The sequence below is a fragment of the Hemitrygon akajei genome, chromosome 16 (genome assembly GCF_048418815.1).
Source record: "Hemitrygon akajei chromosome 16, sHemAka1.3, whole genome shotgun sequence".
Taxonomy (NCBI): domain Eukaryota; kingdom Metazoa; phylum Chordata; class Chondrichthyes; order Myliobatiformes; family Dasyatidae; genus Hemitrygon; species Hemitrygon akajei.
Window position 1 is genome coordinate 19455593 of NC_133139.1, and position 23141 is coordinate 19478733.

The following is a 23141-nucleotide window of genomic DNA, read 5'->3' on the forward strand; positions in this document are numbered from 1 at the left end:
TTTCAATTCCACAGCAATCCTGTAGCAAAGTGATAATTTGATGCCATTAACATGCAGCTATTTACATAAGCAATTTTTATATATAAAAGCCAATGTGAATGTTAATCTTGCTTATAACATTAGATCAGTATATCTTGTGCTTTGATTATATATCTCCCTTACCACTGCAGGCCAGTTTGGGTACTTTTGGAATTTACACCACACCAACATCCCTTCAGCGACTGACCATTGCTCTGCAGAAATAACCAGAAGAGAATTAGCTCTCAATTTGCCAATGTGATCGAATCTAGCATGAAAATATTAAATGAACCTAAACAACTTAACTTTAAAAAATACAAAGCATTTCAATTCTTTTCATTTTCTTCTAAAATCTGATCATTGGCAGTGTTTTTTCCCCCCCTTGGGACTTAAATTTTAAGGACATTTAATTACGTTTTAGATTACAATGCCAAATGCCCAAAGTTCAAAGTAAACTTGTATCAAAGTACATATATATCACTAAATACTATCTTTAGAAACATTTTTGGTGGATACAGTATATTAACAGATGCATAAACTTTATGCCTCCATTGTAGTCTAGCATCAAATTTTCTTGCATCTTGATAGCAGCTAAAGGAAGTGCAGAGAATATGATAGAAAGCTAGGAGATAATATAGGTTGTGCGGAGGATGCACTTTGGCAAGTTGTTTTTTTAAGGGGGGGGAAGAAAATGCAACATGAAATATAATATGGTAATATGTCAATCCACTTTGATACAAGTTGTAGAAATGGGGAGAGACTGACTGGATATGGCATGCCCAGGTATCCCTGTACATGAATCATATAACAGCAAGCACTTAGATAAGTATGTTAGCATTTATTGCAAGAGAACTTGAGTACAAGTGTAAACATATCTTGTAATTATACAGAACACTAGTAAAACTGCACCAGCAATTTTGTGTACAGTCTAGTCTCCCTCCCTAGGGAAGTACATACTTTTGATAAATTGAGTGCAAAAGTTCACTGAAACCCACTGTCATAAAGGGGAACATGGGCAGAGATTGCCCAATGAAAGATTATCTCACAGAAACATTTAAAATTCTTATAAGATAGATGCAGGGATGTTCTTTCCCATCTGGGGTGCTGAGTATCAGGGGTCACTATTTCAAAATATGGTGAACCTTTGCAGCAAGATAGTGGTGAGCCTTAGGAATGCTCCATCCAGGAGGCCTGTGAAAGCTCAGTTCCTGCATATTCAAAAGAATTACAGGGTTTGGATATTATAGGAATTATAGGATATGGCATTAGTACAGACATTAGCACAGAAGTATGAAATCAGCCTTGCTCTTATTGAATGGCAGAGCCAGTATGGCTTGCTTCTGTTTCTATTCCTTATACTCAAACACTGGCCTCTTGTTTCTCCAATGGGAGACAGAATGAAAACAAGTGCACACTTTTAAAGATGAATGATATAACTTTTAACAATATCATTACCCATAGTTTACCATTTTGGTATTCATCCTCAGGAATATAGGTTATAACATGACTTGAGATTTAGTACAACGGAAAAAACTGGAAGGTAGATGGAATGAAACCTTTTCATTGATCAGGGAGATTAGGAGATGCTGATATCTTAAAAGTAGAACCAGGTCATTCAGAGGTAACCTAGGAAAAGTTTCACCACACAAACGATACAATTCTCTTTCACTAATAGTATATACAAATTAACCAGAGATCAGAAAGTTTTGCCAGCTAAGTGCTTCAGTTGGATTAATATAGCATGTGAAGTTTGGAATCTCATGGAGTGGCAGGTGAATGCAACCAGGAAGATCAATCACTGTCAGCAGGTCAAAGCAAAGGGATAAAGAGACCAGTTTCAAAATCAGAGTGTAAGCTACTGAGGCTTCAAGAAACTCAATGGCTCTGCTGTTATTGTTAAGTATAGCATCCAGTACAAAGAAACAATTTACTTTGATATTCTTGTGACAAATATATCTGTATCCAACTGTAGTTTGTTGTATTCATAAACAAAACTTGCATAAGCTTAAATTGTGAACAATATTAAAATTTATCCAATATTACATTTTATTATTAAGGAATGTGGAAATGCTAGTTTGAAGGTGTACAAATTAGCCATGATCTCAAAGAATAGTGAACTGAATAGCCTACATCTGTTCCCACTTTTCTTTTAAAAAAAAGCAACCACCAACTTATACTAATAAAGTTAAGTATGTTTTATTTGCTTAAAATAAAATTTAGGACCACTGAATTCCATAGTGCTGCATAACTACCTGCTCCACAACACAAGGACAAAACTATAGAGCAGGTTTAAAAAAAAGTTGACAAACAGAAAATATTGCTCATGTGTCACTATATTTTCATTATTTAAACAAAATTAATGCCTTGAAGATTTAACTATATTTAACAATGATTCTTAAAACAGCCTTTAGGACGTAATGGGCTTGAGACTTGAGAGAAAAAGGAGAAATTAAATTTTATGTGTATCCAGATGACTGGAGGTTAGAAGTCTTACCTTGGTGTGACAGGATGCTCGGAAGGTTCTCATCATCTTCCTCATCTCTCTCCTCTATAATCCCTTCTATGAATTTACTTGTAGAAAGGGTGTCCATTGAACTGAACTCTACAGATAACGAAGAGGATGACTGTGTTCCTGCATGAAGTCCAAATATTTACATTTAAAGACAGTACCAGCAAATGACCAGCTCATGTGAACTGGCCTTTGGGCCACTTTCAGCTTTTCCTGAACTTGTGCAATCTACCCAGAATCACTCAAGTCTAATTCATCTTCTTAAAGAAACAAAAAACATTAAGCCAAGCTCTAAATAATCCATGGCTAGAAGATCTTCCTGTTTTATGTTAAGATGGGCACAGCATAAACTGGGAAGATCCTGTGTGTTTTGAAGCTGGAACCTATACTTAGTAGAAATGGAAAATAAGTGGAGAACTGACAATGTGAAATTCAAGATGACTTTTCTATAGGAAACATGAGAGGCTGCAGATGTTGGAATCCGGAGCAAAAATTAAATTGGTGGAAGAACTCTGCAGGTCAAGTAGCATCTGTGGAGGCAGAGAATGAACATCTATTACTGACAATTACAAAATTGTAGAAGTGGCACTTCTACGTGGCTCCACATTTGTTCTGCTGAAAATAATCAGAAAGATATACACTGCGCTGCCACTGGGAGCTGAGTATATGATTAACTGCTTGATGGATTCTGTTAACAAGGGCCAACAGAACAATGAATCTTTAAAGTAAGTGACACTAGGCTGGGAGCAGACCCAAAGATCCTAGTAATGTGGCAGTCGTAGAACCAAAAAAATTGAGAGTAGAGACTTGATAATGAGAACCAACAGAGACAGGGCTAAGAAAGTAATTACAAAACACAGATGGGGAAAACCTCTGCAAGCTAAAAATCCAATTAATTCCTGCAACTTAAATTTCCCATACTAATGTTAGTAGAGCAGATTAAAATTTCATATTATATTACAACTAAAAACAGTTGACAGAAATGGTCCAAGTGGATTCCATTTACACAACAGGCCATAGATTCTACATCTGTAGTGATTTGTATCGACATAGTGCACCAGTGATGACAATTGCAAATATTCAGTCTGCCTGATCTGATGATAATGGAATAGGTTGCTTTGTCTAGGACAACACTGTGCTTCTTTAGTGATATTGGAGCCACATTCATTCAGGAAGATGAGAATTTTATAATCACATTCGTATTTTAGGTTTACATATCACAAGATAGTCAGCTTCTGATTCTATAGCCAAAGGGCTAGATTTGATGTTCAATTTTCTCATCCACAAACAGGATATTTATGAGCTACATTTAATTTCTATCCCGAAGACCTTCAACCTCAAATGTCAAAATGGAAAAGTGGATTAATTAAAAGGATACTTGTGAAAACACTTATTAAAAAACCACATACAGACTATTTTAATAATGGGACAGATGCAACACACGAATGACCCAGAGCTGTCATCTGTCTCTAGTATGTTTAGAGTGCTCCTTTTTGAGAATGCAAGTAATGGTTCAATGGTTCCATTATTATCAGAGAACGTATATACAGCCGAAACTCTTCCTCTTCGTAGACATCCATGAAACAGAAGAAAACCCGATGACTGAATGACAAAAATGTTAGAACCCCAAAGCCCACCTCACACAAAAGCATCAAAGCATCAGACATAACTCCATTAAAGTTAAATTAAATATTAATTTTAAATATTTAAAATTAGCCATGATTGAATGGCAGGGCAGACTTCATGGACCAAATGCTGCTCCTATATATTATGGTCTTAATTGTTAGCACTATTGGTTTGTAGCCCAAGATGACTGGAAAAGGTAGATTTCCTTCATTTTGTACAGACATCTGGAACACACATCTCTCCCCGGTGATAAACTATAAACCTTTGTTGCCTGTAACAGAACTAATTCTCAAGTGATTCTTCAATCCTCAGATTTTTCAGAAAACAAAAATTAACGATACAGGAAATGCTTTTGAGATATGAATCTGGCAGGATTGCTCTTTTAAATAAAATACAAGCACAACCTTGATGAAGGTCTGATGAAGAAATGAAGATCTGTTGAAGAAACTTGGAAATCAAATTTGAGCTGTTTCTCTTTCCACAGATACAGCCTGACCTGAATGTTTTGTTTTTTATATTCAGAGTTACAGCATCTTCCTGGATTGGCTTCCAGTAAGATTGTGGCATGCTTGGAAATAGCAGCTTCTGTGGAGCCAAACACAGGTGTTATTGACTTTTTCCCAAAATGTATTTGTTATGATCAGAAGACCCTCCTGGACATTAAGACTGCAGACCTACCCCATCGACAAGATGCTCATTGGCAAAGAAACTGAAGGAGCTGGAACTGGTGTGGATCACACTGCTGCCTGTGTCAGAGGCATTATGCATGAGGGTGGTGTGGGTTGTCTTAGTCGCTATTCTTACGATTGCAAGACCCTGTTGGACATTGATTATGTGGAATCTTGCAAGTCTGACTCAATTTTATTGGTGAACAACAGGAGGGCTGTGTGGTCTCTATCATAATGAGCACTAAGCCTCAAAACCGCAGTGTTTGCAGCCACCCAGGAGAAGCATGGAAGGAATCTGGTACAAAATCCATGCTGCAGCCTGTGTTGCTCTCCAGTGCTCGCTTGGCAGGAGACAAGATGTGTTGTGTTTGACTGCAGATAGCTTCAACATTCATGAACTCAGGGACTTGAACTACATTTTTTTGTGTGGGATTCTATTTTACTGTCTTACAGGTGCTACGTGAGCCTTGTGCTGTGAATGACTGTTGGTACTCTGTTTTGCACCTTGGCCCCAGAGTAACGCAGTTTTGTTTGGCTATATTTGCAGGTATTCATGTATGGTTGAATAACAAGTAAATGTGAGTTTGAATGTGCAGTTCTTAATTATTTCTCCCCCCCCCCACACACCAAGATCTGCAAGGGTCTCCTTTTGTCCTCCATTTCACATTTCTATTATGTTACAAAGCATGTTTTACATAATATCAATGTAACCAGGTGACCGTTGAATATCACTTTTTATTGTGGAAGTGCACTTGTGTATTCACCTTAGCAATGCTAAGATAGCTGCCTGTGCCTTTAAGAGAAAACAATGATGTCTTTTTGCATGGGTGGAGTAGAATGAAGAGTTGCCATGTTCTAGAAAGGACGACGTTAGAATACTGTTGGTGAGGAAAGGTGAATAATATTTGATAATATCCATGTAAATTCATTTCTTCTTGTTTGTAAATCTAGAGTATTAGTAATTTGATGTGTTTTACACGTAAATGCTTTAGATTTACGTGAGTAAATTGTTCAGCACTGGATAGCCGGATTACGAAGTTCCTTAACTGGCCTCTAGGTTAGCCTTTTTAGTAAATTCAACTACAAGGCAATATATTGTACAAGCTTATTTGCCTTTCTTTATTGTTTCATGACTGAATGGCAATGTAACAGAGTAATGTGAAAGTGTTAATTTCTGTTCACGCAACGTGAGCGAGAACTCATTTCAAGGTCTAGCCTATGCGTGTTTGGAAGTTAAGCATGTGTGTGCCAAATTTGAGTACATCTTAGTTGAGATAAGATGCATTTATTCATATTTTCAATGTTGTGTATAAGGTGGGATTCTAATGTTGTATTGCTTTTTTAGAATCGCCACTACCGTATTGGTTTTGTATATTTTGTTTTAGTTATTTTCATTCTGTATGCGTAACAAGAGTGTGGTCTGAAGTAAAACTGAGATTGTAATGGCAGGAACTGTTTTTAAAATTTATTTTGTCGTTTTTACTTTGATACCCTCTTTCTGCAATAAAACATCCAAAACAGATAAAGGAATTTAAGACCCGAAAAAATATTTGTTGTCCTGTGTGTATACTTTTCCCCAGGCTACACAATCAAAAATATTTAATGTCTTTGGTTATCGATGTCTGTGCTGTCACATCACTTTGGAGGAAATAATCGATGAGCAGCACAGGACTGCAGAAGTCAAAGAGGCTGCCTCGGAACTGCAGGGATCTGGATATAATCCTGTGCTCATCTGCTGTCTTTGCAGAGTTTGCATGCTATCGAATTTCTACCACTTACTGTGGTTTCCTGATATTCTCAGACATGGTGGTGGGCCAAGGTTGAAGAAGGGTCAGACTAATTCTAATAAAAGGGTCTTTGACCCGAAATATTAACTTGATTTCTCTTCCACAGATGTAGCCTCATATGCAAATATTTCATTAAAAAAAATTAATTTGCTCCCCCCACCCCCCCACCAAAATTGCAATCTTTCAGTTTTCAGACTAGTACAATTCTCTATCAAAGCACACTTGGAAGTTCCCCAACCCCATACTGCTCATTTCTATCCCTGACCCAAGATTCACAAACAAGACTATTCAAAAATAGACCCATTGTTTCTGCCTGCTCTTATTTTACTGAGTTATCTCCTCTTACCGTAGCTCCATCTTGTCCCCCGGTCCAGTCCCTTCCCACTTACAGTGGCATGCAGTTTGGGCACCCCGGTCAAAATTTCTTTTACTCACTTAGCTACTCACAGTAACAGATGATCCGATTTCCAAAAGGCATAAAGTTAGAGATGACACATTTCTTCAATATTTTAAGCAAGATTACCTTTTCCATTTCCATCTTTTACAGTTTCAAAATAACAAAAAAGGAAATGGGTCTGAAGCAAAAGTTTGGGCACCCTGCATGGTCAGTACTTAGTAACACCCCCTTTGGCAAGTATCACAGCTTGTAAACGCTTCCTGTAGCCAGCTAAAGGCCAATTTATACTTCTGCGTCGAATCTACCTACCCTACACCGTAGCCTGACACGTACCTCCCCAAAAATGTAATGATGTGTCACGGCGATGCAGACCGCAACAAATGTGATCGGTCTGCTTGGTGCATCGCATTTCCTTCTATGCATTTCTGGATGCTTCTGAACGATGGACAAAATTGTCAAATCCACCTGCCAACATCTGAAAATATTTGAAATGCATTTCCTTGTCCACGTCTCTCAGTGGCCGGACAAGCACAGAAAATTCACCCTCCTTCTGCCTCAATGGTCATACACACCATCTCCTCCGACGTCTTCCCTCTTTCCTGCGTTGCAGTAATTTCAATAAAAGTAACCCTTGTTCAACATTTATTAGCTCCAGTTCCAACATGATGCACTCAGTAGCCATTGTTTGAAATGCACACAGAAACTCAACACAGCGGCATAGAAGCCCCACCGCCAACTAGTGTTTTGGTGGTGAATTGCAGAGCGACGCAGACACACCAACGCACAGGTATAAATGCTCACAACAGCATAGGCCATTTGCATAGGCTACAGTGTAGAGCCTATGCAGAAGTATAAATCAGCCTTAAGAGTCTTTCAATTCTTGTCTGGAAGATTTTTGCCCATTCTTCCTTGTAAAAGGCTTCTAGTTCTGTGAGTTTCTTGGGCCATCCTGCAGGCATTGCTCTTTTGAGGTCTATCCATAGATTTTTGATGACGTTTAGGTTGGGGGACTGCGAGGACCATGGCAAAACCTTCAGCTTGCGCCTCTTGAGGTAGTCCACTGTGGATTTTGAGGTGTGTTTAGGAGCATTATCCTGTTGTAGAAACCATCCTCTTCATCTTCAGCATTTTTTAAAATTTAATTTTTTTTTTATTTTTATTTTTTTTAAACAGGCGGTTTGATGTTTGCTTTCAGAATTTGCTGGTATTTAATTGAATTCATTCTTCCCTCTACCAGTGAAATGTTCCTTGTGCCACTGGCTGCAACATAAGCCCAAAGCATGATCGATTCACCCCCATGTTTAACAGTTGGAGAGGTGTTCTTTTCATGAAATTCCACACCTTTTCTGTCCAAACATACCTTTGCTTATTGCGGCCAAAAAGTTCTACTTTAACTTCATCAGTCCACAGGACTTGTTTCCAAGATGCATCAAGCTTGTTTAGATGTCGCTTTGCAAACTTCTGACGCTGAATTTTGTGGTGAGGATGCAGGAAAGGTTTTCTTCTGATGACTCTTCCAGGAAGGTCATATTTGTGCAGGCGTCGCTGCACAGTAGAACAGTGCACCACCACTCCGGAGTCTGCTAAGTCTTCCTGAAGGTCTTTTGCAATCAAATGGGGGTTTTGATTTGCCTTTCTAGCAAAGCTACGAGCAGTTCTCTCGAAAAGTTTTAGATTAACAGACAATAAGTACAGGAGTAGGCCATTAGGCCCTTCGAGCCAGCACCGCTTTTCAATGTGATCATGGCTGATCATCCACAATCAGTACCGTTCCTGTCTTCTCCCCATATCCCTTGACTCCGCTATCTTTAAGAGCTGTATCTAACTCTTTCTTGAACGCATCCAGAGAATTGGCCTCCACTGCCTTCTGAGTCAGAGCATTCCACAGATCCACAACTCTCTGGGTGAAAAAGTTTTTCTACAACTCTGTTCTAAATGGCCTACCCCTTATTCTTAAACTGTGGCCTCTGGCTCTGGACTCCCCCAACATCGAGAACATGTTCCCTGCCTCTAGCGTGTCCTTTGTTTTCTTGGTCTTCCAGACCTCAACTTGACCTCCACCGTTCCTATTAACTGCCATGTCTTAATTACATTACGAACTGAGGAAACGGCTACCTGAAAACGCTTTGCTATCTTCGTATAGCCTTCCCTGCTTTGTGGGCATCATTTATTTTAATTTTCAGAGTGCTAAGCAGCTGCTTAAAGGAGACCATGGCTGATGATTGTTAGGAAAAGGTTTGAGGAGTCAGGGTATTTATAAAGCTTTGAAATTTGCATCACCTGGCCTTTCCCAATGATGACTGTGGACAAGCCATAGCCCTAACAAGCTAATTAAGGTCTGAGACCATGGTAAAAGTTATCTGAGAGCTCAAATCTCTCAGGGTGCCCAAACATTTGCATGGTGCTCCTTTCCTTTTTTTCCACTCTATAATTGTACAAAATAAAAATACACTAATCTTGCTTAAAATGTTGAAAAGAATGTTTCATCTTTAACCTTATGACTTTTGGAAATCAGTTCATCTTCTACTCACTTAACTATTCGCAGTAACAGAATTTTGACGGGAGTGCCCAAACTTTTGCATGCTACTCTATGTCCAGGACACTTCGCATGCTCTCCACCATTTTAACAACTTCAATTCTCTGGCTCCCACCATCTCATTTTCAGCATGGACATCCAGTTCCAAGACCGAATCTTCCACATCATCTTTCTCAAATTGCCCTCTATCATGCTCCACACTTGATCTTATTATCCTCCATGTCATTCTCCTTGGTAAATACTAATGCAAATTACTCACTTAAAGCTCATTCACATTCGTTGCTTCCTCTCTCCTTAATATTCCTGATCTCACACTAGTTATCCTCTTGATCGCAGAATATCTTGAGATTATTTTTAATCCGACTTGCCAAGGATTTTTCATGACCCCCCTTCTGACTCTAATTCCCTTGAGTTCTTTTTTCTCTTTATAATCTCTCAAGCACTTTGTTTAATTTTAGCATTGTTGATCTGACATATCACTAGCCTTCCTGTAATCCAACGTTCCCATACCTTGCCAACCTTGTTCTTCCTTCTTACCACAACATAATGTATTCTGTACTTTCTACAGTTGATCCTGAAACACCCTTCAATCCAGATGTGGACTTGCCAAGTAACTAATTCCTGATTAATTTGCCCTGCCCCATTTTAATACTTGTAGGCAAGGTCCAGATATTTTATTCACTGGTATCTTAAAACAAGTTGTGATTATTTTGTAAATGTCCTCCCAACAAAATGCCAGTCACCTGGCCAGGCCCATTTGCCAAAACCCGGTCCAGAATAACCTCTTCTCTAGTTAAACTATTTACATACTGATTTAAGAGCATGAAGCACAGAAACAAATATCACTGTGATGATTGTACGCTCTAGTGTCAATTGTTTGGTGATAATAAAGTAAAGTAAGAAACCTTCATCAATGCAGCTAACAAATTCTTCCCCATTTTAAACTTCTTGCACGAGAGATCTCAGTCTACATTGAGGATGTTGAAGTGACCCATTACACCTACCTTTTTTTGCTCCTTTCCCTAATCTGCTATGGGAAAGAAAAGAGCAGTGGGAAATAAAAAGACTAAAACACAAATTTTCTGGTTTTTTTTAGTGGAAATGTCAAAGTTTCAAGTCTCCTGTGTAGCAAGACCCTATTAAATGGTCAGGCTTTGTCAGAGACCTACCACTCTGATCCACCACTAATTCTCTTCCACATCCAGGGAAGAGAGTGCTTACGAAGAAACCCCAGTGTTTTCATGGAGAATCTGCTAACTGCACAGGAATTAAGTGCAGGGAAAGGAAGAATAAGGCAGGCTACAATTTAGTTACGCGAGTCTTGTTTCATGTTTTGAATAAGTTAAAGCTTGTGCTTGAAAGTTTTTTTATAATTAAAAAAGTTTTTTTAAAATTAGTTTTTAAACTTCGGAAGCTTAACCCTTTTAAAACCATTATATCTTTAGTAGATGGCAAAAGTCAGGACAATTTTTTTAACCCCAAGGATTTTAGGGGCAAGGATTTTATGGTCTGGCCCTGACTGCTCAGGACATATTGATAGATCAATGCTGAATTTGCTTGGTTTTTTAAAAAGAGAATATTGAGTATAGGAGTTGGGATGTAATGTTAAAATTGTTCAAGGCATTAGTGAAGCCAAATTTGGAGTATTGTGTACAGTTCTGGTCACCGAATTATAGGAAAGATGTCAATAAAATAGAGTACAGATGAGATTTATTAGAATGTTACCTGGGTTTCAGCACCTAAGTTACAGAGAAAGGTTGAACAAGTTAGGTCTTTATTCTTTGGAGCGTAGAAGGTTGAGGGGGCACTTGATAGAGGTATTTAAAATTATGAGGGGGATAGATAGAGTTGACATGGATAGGCTTTTTCCATTGAGAGTAGGGGAGATTCAAACAAGAGTTGAGAGTTAAGGGGCAAAAGTTTAAGGGTAACACGAGGGGGAATTTCTTTACTCAAGAGAGTGGTAGCTGTGTGGAATGAGCTTCCAGTAGAAGTGGTAGAGGCAGGTTTGATATTGTCATTTAAAAAAAATTGGATAGGTATACGGACAGGAAAGGAATGGAGGGTTATGCACTGAGTGCAGGTCAGTGGGACTAGGTGAGAGTAAGCATTTGGCATGGACTAGAGGGGCCGAGATGGCCTGTTTCCATGCTCTAATTGTTATATGGTTAATATGGAATCAGGGTGGCAAGTGTGGGCCAAGGGCTCAGGGAAACCCAGCCTTTTGATTTCTCTTGATTTCCAAATGTAAATGGATAAACCAAACAAATAAATGATATCAGGAAACAGAGAGGTAAAGCTCAAACTTAAATGTTACGAAATCTATTCACGACAACAGGTAAACTACTGTGATTGAAGCTTTATAAGATGTCAAAAAGTAAAGCTGTAAGCTCATCAATATCAAGAATGATAAATTATAATAGGAAAACCTTCAATTATGAACCAGTTCCAGTACAGCAGAGAAAGTAAAAGACATTTAGACATTCTAAAATGGTTATATGGTGACATGAAAGATTAATTAAATACTGTTAACTAATAATTCCTCTGCTAATCAAGCACAGTATGCACATCGCTGACTGACAGATTGCATGTAATTTTAATGCAGTTATCCTTCACTCACTGCGTTCTCCCGAATAATTTACCCTGCTTTGCTTCCCACATTTATTACAAGTACCATTTACGAATTTCCACCTCAGCTCCAGTTATTGGCAGACCATGTTAGCATTAAGTGCTTTTCTTCAAAAAAAAAAATTTGATCAGTGAAGTCTAATTCCTCTAGTCATATTCCCTAACAATAAATCATTTGAAGCTGTTTCTGAGGGGATAATTGCAGTAAATGTAGCTTTCAATTTTATGAGCAAAATACTGAGCCAAGTATTGAGTCAAATTAACTCCAACTAAAATATTTGAATAAAACAAAAAAAATTGACACAAGATGACTCTTAGAGATTTCAATTTCCCATTTCTCTTCAAGGTCCCAAATCATATTTTACCAGGTCATTGATTCTTGATGACTAGTGATTAACTGCCTTGGCTTAAAACAAATTTGCTACAGTTATGTCAATATTTGGTATGGTGTATGTAGAACTCAGAATTGCATTTCCATAGGTAAATCTTAATATTTTAAGATCACATTTTCTAATCTACATCATGATCCTTTCTAAAAGTAGTTTTACTTCAAGTAAATGCAAGACATGTAAAATCCATATTAAAGAAATTCAACCTTCAGGTTTTAAAGTCAAATATATTAGCCATTTCTGTTACTGACTGGACAGTAAAGAGAGTTAATGTTACAATATAAAGATCATCTTACCCACTTCAACTCCAAATGACGATGACCCAAGGCAAGTTTCAAGCAATGCAGTGGGTAAAGTTTCCTCCTCTTCCCTAATGTTTAAAGGGCTTAATGCTCCCTCCATAGTTATGGCAGTAGGACAGGTTGTCTGAGGACTTTCTGAACTACTATACTTCTGGTTACATCCATTTATAGGGCTCACTATCTCATCCAGTGCAAACTCAAATATAGAGCTCTGTACATGTTGTTCCGGACTCTCTGGTTGTGCAATACTCACTACATTTGACTGGTTGCTTGAGTTCACGTTAGCATCCAAATCAGCGGAAGTCTTGCTAGAATTAAGGCTTTCCATCGGTTCTGTACACTTCTTTCCTTTTTTCTTTTTATGTTTTTCTACCTCATGAGTTTGTACCCAATCACTTTTCTCTTCAGACTCAATGTTTTGACTGCTGCTTAAAAGGTGTGAACGTTTATATGACCCAATATTTCCACAAGTTCTGTGTCTTGGAGTAGATTCTAGACAGCTATGAGGAATGTCAGGTGTCCAAACCTCTTGAGAGTCACAATTAGCTGGGAAAGAATTTGAAACTCCTTCACAGAGAGACTTACAAAAATCCCTTGACTTCTGTTTATTCTTTTTAAATGCTCCATTTTGATCTTTCTTTACTCCAGAGACTGTAGAACTACAGGCTTGGGATGAAGACTTTCCCTTTTCTCGTGACCTCTCACATTTTTTACTGCAAGATTTATTTTTTTCAGTAGGTATTGATTTCATCGGTTGTATTGATTGGTTACATTGTGTGGGACTAAACTCTGAAGCATCTTTCTGGAGGTGACAAAGATCTTTTCTCATTCTCCCCCTTTTTCTTTTCCCTACAATACCACCTTCTTCCTTTTCCGACACGCTTTTCATTTTAATTGAAGACTGGAGTAATGTACATGATCTAGTCCATGTTTTTCGTTGTTCATTTTCTGGCATTTTTTTAACACAAGATGCTCTCCTGCTACTTTGCCGAGTGCATGTGCCCCCTTGTTCTCGAAGCAAATGCACTCCATTTGGCTTCAATGTTCTGCTTGTTACATTAGAATTTAACGCACACGTGCTCGTTTTAAACTCTTCTGAAGCAAATACCCCAGTCTTTTCCATTACAGGTTTGCTTATAGTCATTTGAGTGGTATCAGAATCTTGGCCTGCTAAAATGTCCAAGCCGATTCGAAGTGCTTTCCTGTAAGTCAGTTCCTCCAAAATTTCTTCATGAGTAGAGTCTTCTCGATACACTTTAAAAAAAAAGATCTTGATCAGACAGGGAGAAACAAACCTTCAAAACATCTTGAAATTAAACAAGACTTACTACTTCTGAAACAAAGCAAATATCTGCCACTGTGACTACTGTAATGCCTATAAATTTGCACTTAGACCATAAGACCATAAAACATAGGAGCAGAATTAGGCCATCTGGCACATTGATTCTGCACCGCCATTAAAATCATGGCTGATCCCTTCCCCCCTCTCCTTCTCAACCCCAGTTCCTGCTTTCTCCCTGCAACCTTTGATGCCATGTCCAATCAAGAACCTATCAATCTCTGCCTTAAATATACCTAACAACCTGGCCTCCACAGCTGCATGTGGCAACAAATTCACCACCATTTGGCTAAAGAAATTTCTCCACATCTGTTTTGAAAGGGCACCCCTCTATCCTGAGGCTGTACCCTCTTGTCCTGGACTCTCCCACCATGGGAAACATTCTTTCCACATCTACTCTGTCAAGGCCTTTCAACATTTGAAAGGTTTAATGAGATTTCCCCCACCCCCCTCATCCTTCTGAATTCCAGCCAGTACAGACCCAGAGCATCAAACATTCCTCATATGATAACCCTTTCATTCCTGGAATCATCCCTGTAAACCTCATCTGGACCCTCTGCAATGCCAGCACATCTCTTCTAAGATGAGGGGCCCCAAAACTGTTCACAATACGCAAAGTGAGGCCTCACTACTGCCTTATAAATCCTCAGCATCACACTCTTGTTCTTGTATTCTAGCCCTCTTGAAATGAATGGCAACATGGCATTGGCCTTCCTCACCACCGCCTCAACCTGCAAGTTTACCTTCAGCTTGTTCTGCACAAGGACTCCCAAGTCCCTCTGTATCTCAGATTCCTGAATTTTCTCCCTGTTTAGAAAATAGTCCACATATTTATTTCTACAACCAAAGTGCAGAACCATGCATTTTCTAACATTGTATTTCATTTGCCACTTTCTTGCCCATTCTTCTGATCTGTCCAAATCCTTCTGCATCCTACCCATTTCCTTAACACTACCTGCTCTTCCACCAACCTCCGTATCATCTGCAAACTTGGCAACAGAGCCATCATTTAAATACAGCTGTAACACGCTGTAAGGTTTCACTGCTAAGGGTAATGTAATGGCTTCTATGCAATGTTCCACTGTTAAGGTAATGGTTTCTGTAGCAGCAATGTTTGGGTTATAACTAGAGATAATGGGACTTTGGAATTCAGTGGCTATCCAATGGAAGAAACGTTGTTCCTTCTTGTGCGTCTGGGAGCCAGGTTTTTTGCGATCTTTTGTAAAGGAGCAATTAAGAGGGAGGATGCGCGTGGAGAGAGCTGGTAGACCACCAGACGGAGTGGACTGGGATCTGAGGGTCCGAAGGTCGGCAACGTTCGGAGGAGACCGATGGTGGAAGAATGACTACTGAGTGAGCTCCAATGGGGACTCTGACTTGGGCCCTTTTTTTGTTTTATTTTCATTACTAACCCCATTTTCAGATTAAGATTCATAAAGTTTATCATTTAATTGCATATGGTGTACTGTCTGATATTTTGCATTGTGGGTTTGTAACTGGAGGTACGTTACACAGCACCCACACAAATGTGATTACCCAGTCTGGCAGGGCCGAAGGCTGATTCCCCTAGACGAACGCGAGCTGGGTGAGCCTGAGGGTTACACAGCATAAAAAGAAGTGCACCCAACACCGACCCTGTGGAACACCACGAATCATTGGCAGCCAACCAGAAAAGGATCATTTTATTCCCACTTGCTGCCTCCTACCAATCAGCCAATGCTCTACCCATGTTAGTAACTTTCCTGTAATACCATGGGCTCTTAAATTGGTAAGCAGCCTTACGCTTGACACCTTGTCAAAGGCCTTCTGAAAGTCTAAATATACAACATCCACCACATCCCCTTTATCTATCCTACTTCTTATCTCCTCAAAGAATTCCACCAGGTTCATCAAGCAGGATTTTCCCCGAAGGAAACCATGCTGATTTTGTACCATCTTGTCCTGTGTCACCAAGTACTCCATCACCTCATCCTTAACAATTGACTCTTAACACTTTGTGTCACCTACACTGTGAAAGAGACATACATGCAAAATTTTCTCAGAACAAAAACATACAGAGCAACAATAAGAAAATTCAAGTTCATTGAATAAAAAAATGAGATTGCCACATTAGGTGAGAGCACTCGAAACTACTTTAACTAATGCTGGACACCGTTATCTTCATTTATTAACGTTCAGTGCTCAACTCATTCAAAGGCTTTTGTTGTAGAAGAACTGTATGTTGCTATCAAGGACTCACCCAATCCACTGCTAATGCTTTTGACTTGTTCTTCCTCAAATGGTCTTGTGTCAGTGCGCTTAACCCTCAACCTCAAATACAAACTGAATGTTATATACTGATTTTGCAAGGTTAATGTACAATGATAAAGGAACATCTAATTTATCTATTTGTCATTTGAAATTCCACTGTAGCTTTATAATGGGTACATGAAATTTCATTCTAGATATTCACCTGAGGTAACAGAGATTTTATCTATCCACTGCCAGAACTCCTTTGGAAATAATCTTTTATTTTGATCATAGGCTTTAAAACATCAATTATATTCAAAATTTTAAGTAATCTTTTCCCCAAGATGAATTCCAACTATCACAAGTATCGCTTATTCGCTTTAAGGAGTGCAATGTGAGAGTCTTAAAATTGTAATTCTATAAAAGGACTAATGAATCAGGTAACCCAGAATCCAGAGCAACCAGCTCTTACAAACAAGAGAAAATCTGCAGATGCTACAAATCAAAGTAATACACACAAAATGCTGGAGGAACTCAACTAGCCAGGCTATGGAAAAGTTGATGTTTCAAGCTGAAACCATTCATCAAGACCTGTTTACTCATTTCCATAGATGCTGCCTGGCCTGGTGGGTTCTTCCAGCATTTCGTGTGTATTACAGCTCTCACAAATGTTCAATTGGTTTGCCATCACTACTATGTAGAAAATGCAGATTGAGTGTTCATTTCCCAGCTTCACATTTGTTCATTGTTACAGGGCAGTAGAATAATAAAGTACCTAAAATTTCACAAATACAATATTCCTTCTGTACCTCAGTGTGGAGCTTTCTAAGAAAACCTTGGATCTGGAGAGTATGTACCCAATTTATTTAATGATCAGACAACAGCAGCATGAGCTGAGAAATTAACACAGCCTTGTTATATTGGGTACACAGTATCAGCCCTCTGGACCACAAGGTTGTACCCACCCTTTAACCTACTACAAGATAAATTTAACCCTTCCCTCCCACATAAGTCTTCATTTTTCTTTCATTACTGTGCCTAAGAGTCTCTTAAATGTCTTTAATGTATTTGCCTCTTCTACCACCCTGGCACCATGTTGCATGCACCTACCACTACAGAAGAAAATAAGGTACAAGAACAGAAAATAAAGCTAATAATTATTACATTTTCTAGTCACAGAACTTAATTAAATGGGCACGATTCTGTCAAGATTTGTGTTGACAAAATTAAATTTTAATACTTACCGTTTATCCAAGCATATTATTTGGACATCCAAACAGTCTGAATTTGTCTTGGGCGTTTCACTGGGAGAAATACCAGACTTCAACAGTATCTTTTTTAAAAGAGAAAAAAAGTTGTGGACAACACTGTACATTCATCAACAAAGTATACAAAGTGGGGTACTTAAAAGACAACTAATGTTGCAGTTGTGATTGTTGCATGACTAAAACTTCAGGAAGTCAATTAGTTACTGAAGTTTATATAAACAATGAGGTGTCACAACATAGTGGTTCAATTACTTAACGGTTCTGGCCCGTTGAGAAATGAGTTTGGATACTACCACGATCATTGCGATATTTCAGAATCAGAATCAGATTTATTATCACCAGCACATGACCTGAAATTTGTTAACTTAGCAGCAGCAGTTCAATGCAATACATAATCTAGCAGATTATAATCTATAATAAAATAGAACAATAATTAAGTAAATTAACCACGTATATTGAATAGATTATTTTTTTAAAAACTGCAAAAACAGAAATACTGTATAATAAAAGAAGTGAGGTAGTGTCCAAAGCTTTAATGTCCACTTAGGAATCAGATGGTAGAGGGGAAGAAGCTGTTCCTGAATTGCTGAGTGTGCGCCTTCAGGCTTCTGTATTGCCTGCCTGATGGTAACAGTGATTAAAGGGCATGCCCTGGGTGGTGGAGGTCCTTAATAATGGATGCTGCCTTTCAGAGATACCACTCCCTAAAGATATCTTGGGTACTTTGTAGGCTAGTACCCAAGATGGAGCTGACTAGATTTACAACCTTCTGCAGCTTCTTTGGTCCTGTGCAGTGGCCTCTCCATACCAGACAGTGATGCAGCCTGTCAGAATGCTCTCCACAGTACAACTACAGAAGTTTTTGAGTGTATTTGTTGAAATGCCAAATCTCTTCAAACTCCTAATAAAGTATAGCTGCTGTCTTGCCTTCTTTATGACTACATCAATATGTTCGGACCAAGTTAGATCCTCAGAGGTCTTGACACCCAGGAGCTTGAAGGTGCTTAATTCAAGTAATAAATAAATCTGAAGTTAAGAAAATCAGTCTTACAATAATCTTAAAACTACCCAGATTTTCTTATACAAACTCATTGATTTGTTAATTAATTCAGGGAAGGAAATTTGACATTTTTGCCTGGTCAGGCCTGGTTTGACTCCAGACCATTTAATATGGTTTCTTCTTAACCAGTTCTTCAGTTCAGAGACAATTAAGGATGGGCCATAAATGTGACAAATAGAAAAGTATTTTTATCCAAAACAACATATCACCATTAGAGGAACATACCTGCCAGGACTAACGCTGTGAAACACTTACTGGATTTGCTAGGCAGAATCATATTTAGTTAAGCATGAAGAAAAGTCATTAAGAAGCAGATGCAATATGAGGTGGAATCAGCAAATGATCTGTAGAATAGCAGAACAATCATGATTTCCTTAAGATGATGTTAATTGTATCAAAGGAAGAAATGGAATAGAGCCAATGTGAAATCTTAGCTCCATAAGAACATGCAAGCTCAATTATCTATTATATTTACAGCTCCACTGTTATTATGGGGACACAGTTCTCTGCCTCCAAAGATTGGCAAGCAAGCATTGGTAAATGGTTGCTAACAGAGCCACTCAACATCATATTTTCTGATTTAATTAATCACTGCCAAATTGAGCTCCTAACTTCCTCACAGAGCAGTAACAATCAAGTTAAAAATCAGCAGCAAGAATGATAAATCACAGACATAGCATTTTAGTCACTGTACACACGAAAGCCTCAAAGGCACCACTGAACTGCTGTTGTATTTGCATTTGGGGTAAATGGTATGAATGGAACAGGTTTATTTTGCACTGTACAAGCTGTGCTACAATTACAGTTCCATAATCATTCACAAAACCACTCAGTCTCTCCAGAAGTTTATAATTCATGTGTAAATTGTCATTGATTACTCTGGCACAAATTAGGATGGGTCCTATTTCACTAGTTTTAAAAATGTTTTAAAGTTTTAAAGACTTTTAAAAAAAGTCTTTAAAGTTTTAAAGACTTCCAGTGTCCCTGACGACTATTTGTGCAGGAAGTGTGTCCAGCTGCAGCTTCTGGCAGACCGCATTGAGTGTCTGGAGCTGCGATTGGATTCATACAGGAGCATCCGCGATGCTGAGAAAGTCGTGAATAGCACATTCAGTGAGTTGGCCACACCGCAGGTAAAGGCTACACAGGCAGAAAGGGAATGGTTGGCCACTAGACAGCATAGCAGTCGGCAGGTAGTGCAGGAGTCCCCTGGGGTCATCTCCCTCCTAAACAGATATACTGTTTTGGATACTGTTAGGGGAGATGTCTCATCAGGGGAAGGCAGCAGCAGCCAAGTTCATTGCACCATGGGTGGCTCTGTGGCGCAGGAGGGAAGGAAAAGGAGTGGAAGAGCTATAGTGATAGGGGATTCGATTGTAAAGGGCGTTTCTGTGGCCGCAAATGAGACTCCAGGATGGTATGTTGCCTCCCTGGTGCAAGGGTCAAGGATGTCTCTGAGTGGCTGCAGGACATTCTGGAATGGGAGGGTGAACAGCCAGTTGTCGTGGTGCACATAGGAACCAACGATATAGGAAAAAACGGGATTAGGTCCTACAAGGTGAATTTAGGGAGTTAGGAGATAAACTAAAAAGTAGGACCACAAAGGTAATAATCTCTGGATTACTACCAGTGCCACGTGCTAGTCAGAGTAGAAATAGGAGGATATTTCAGATGAATACGTGGCTTGAAAAATGGTGCAAGGGGGAGGGATTCAAATTTCTGGGGCATTGGAACCAGTTCTGGGGGAGGTGGGACCGGTATAAACAGTACGGTCTGCACCTGGGCTGGACTGGAACCAACGTCCTAGGGGGAGCGTTTGCTACTGCTGTTCAGGAGGATTTAAACTAATGTGGCAGGAGGATGGGAACAAGTGCAGAGAGACAGAAGGATGTAAAATGAGGGTAGAAGCAAAAAGTACTAAGGTGAAAAGTAAAAGTGGCAGGCAGGCAAATCCAGGGAAAAAAGCAAAAAGGGCCACTTTTCAACATAATTGTGTAAGGGCTAAGAGTGTTGTAAAAACAAGCCTGAAGGCTTTGTGCGTCAATGCGAGGAGCATTCGTACCAAGGTGGATGAATTGAATGTGCAGATAGTTATTAATGAATATGATATAGTTGGGATCACAGAGACATGGCTCCAGCGTGACCAAGGATGGGAGCTCAACATCCAGGGATATTCAATATTCCGGAGGGATAGACAGGAAAGAAAAGGAGGTGGGGTAGCATTGCTGGTTAGAGAGGAGATTAACGCAATAGAAAGGAAGGACATTAGCCTGGAGGATGTGGAATCGATATGGGTAGAGCTGCATAACACTAAGGGGCAGAAAATGCTGGTGGGAGTTGTGTACAGGCCACCTAACAGTAGTAGTAAGGTTGGGGATGGCATTAAACAGGAAATTAGAAATGCGTGCAATAAAGGAACAGTAGCTATAATGGGTAGCTACATATAGATTGGGTGAACCAAATCGGTAAGGGTGCTGAGGAAGAGGATTTCTTGGAATGTATGCGGGATGTTTTTCTGAACCAACATGTCGAGGAACCAACTAGAGAGCAGGCTATTCTAGATTGGGTATTGAGCAATGAGGAAGGGTTAGTTAGCAATCTTGTTGTGCGAGGCCCCTTGGGTAAGAGTGACCATAATATGGTGGAATTCTTCATTAAGATGGAGAGTGACATAGTTAATTCAGAAACAAAGGTTCTGAACTTAAAGAAGGGTAACTTTGAAGGTATGAGACGTGAATTAGCTAAGATAGACGGGCAAATGATACTTAAAGGGTTGACAGTGGATATGCAATGGCAAGCATTTAAAGATCGCATGAATGAACTACAACAATTGTTCATCCCAGTTTGGCAAAAGAATAAACCGGGGAAGGTAGTGCACCCGTGGCTGACCAGGGAAATTAGGGATAGTATCAAGTCCAAAGAAGAAACATATAAATTAGCAACAAAAAAAAAAAGCGGCACACCTGAGGACTGGGAGAAATTCAGAGACCAGCAGAGGAGGACAAAGTGCTTAATTAAGAAAGGGAAAAAAGATTATGAGAGAAAGCTGGCAGGGAACATAAAAACTGACTGTAAAAGCTTTTATAGATATGTGAAAAGAAAAAGATTGGTCAAGACAAATATAGGTCCCTTACAGTCAGAAACAGGTGAATTGATCATAGGGAACAAGGACATGGCAGACCAGTTGAATAACTACTTTGGTTCTGCTTTCACTAAGGAGGACATAAATAATCTTCCGGAAATAGTAAGGGACCGAGGGTCTAGTGAGATGGAGGAACTGAGGGAAATACATGTTAGTAGGGAAGTGGTGTTAGGTAAATTAAAGGGATTAAAGGCAGATTAATCCCCAGGGCCAGATGGTCTGCATCCCAGAGTGCTTAAGGAAGTAGCCCAAGAAATACTGGACGCATTAGTGATAATTTTTCAAAACTCCTTAGATTCTGGATTAGTTCCTGAGGATTGGAGGGTGTCTAATGTAACCCCACTTTTTAAAAAAGGAGGGAGAGAAAAACCAGGGAATTATAGACCGGTGAGTCTGACATCGGTGGTGGGGAAAATGCTAGAGTCGGTTATCAAAGATGTGATAACAGCACATTTGGAAAGAGGTGAAAACATTGGACAAAGTCAGCATGGATTTGTGAAAGAAAAATCATGTCTGATGAATCTTATAGAATTTTTTGAAGATGTAACTAGTAGAGTGGATAGGGGAGAGCCAGTGGATGTGGTATATTTAGATTTTCAAAAGGCTTTTGACAAGGTCCCATACAGGAGATTAGTGTGCAAACTTAAAGCACATGGTATTTGGGGGTATGGTATTGATGTGGATAGAGAATTGGTTGGCAGACAAGAAGCAAAGAGTGGGAGTAAACAGGACCTTTTCAGAATGGCAGGCAGTGACTAGTGGGGTACTGCAAGGCTCAGTGCTGGGACCTCAGTTGTTTACAATATATATTAATGATTTAGACAAGGGAATTAAATGCAGCATCTCCAAGTTTGCGGATGACACAAAGCTGGGCGGCGGTGTTAGCTGTGAGGAGGATGCTAAGAGGATGCAGGGTGACTTGGATAGGTTAGTGTGAGTGGGCAAATTCATGGCAGATGCAATTTAATGTGGATAAATGTGAGGTTATCCACTTCGGTTGCAAGAACAGGAAAACAGATTATTATCTGAACGGTGGTTGATTAGGAAAAGGGGAGGTGCAACGAGACCTGGGTGTCATTGTACACCAGTCATTGAAGGTGGGCATGCAGGTACAGCAGGCGGTGAAAAAGGCAAATGGTATGTTGGCAATCATAGCAAAAGGATTTGAGTGCAGGAGCATGGAGGTTCTACTGCAGTTGTGCAAGGCCTTGGTGAGACCACACCTAGAGTATTGTGTGCAGTT

The 23141-nt window shown here is 39.4% G+C and overlaps 1 protein-coding gene across 8 annotated transcripts in view; it reads right to left on the reverse strand.

The window, feature by feature from the left end:
* LOC140739804 (PWWP domain-containing DNA repair factor 3A-like) overlaps nt 1-23141 on the reverse strand; it is a 79882-nt gene that overhangs the window by 23957 nt on the left and 32784 nt on the right. For 2 of the 8 annotated variants that reach the window (XM_073068343.1, XM_073068342.1), the window contains exons 3-7: nt 17673-17761; nt 16439-16521; nt 12855-14114; nt 2513-2650; nt 163-233 (exon numbers count right to left, since the gene is read on the reverse strand). In XM_073068343.1, coding sequence (XP_072924444.1) covers nt 163-233; nt 2513-2650; nt 12855-14114; nt 16439-16521; nt 17673-17761 — 1641 coding nt within the window. Of the gene's footprint in view, nt 1-162; nt 234-2512; nt 2651-12854; nt 14115-14942; nt 15007-16438; nt 16522-17672; nt 17762-23141 lie in introns of all 8 variants that reach the window. The other 6 variants (XM_073068344.1, XM_073068346.1, XM_073068345.1 and 3 more) reach the window with 4 other exon arrangements.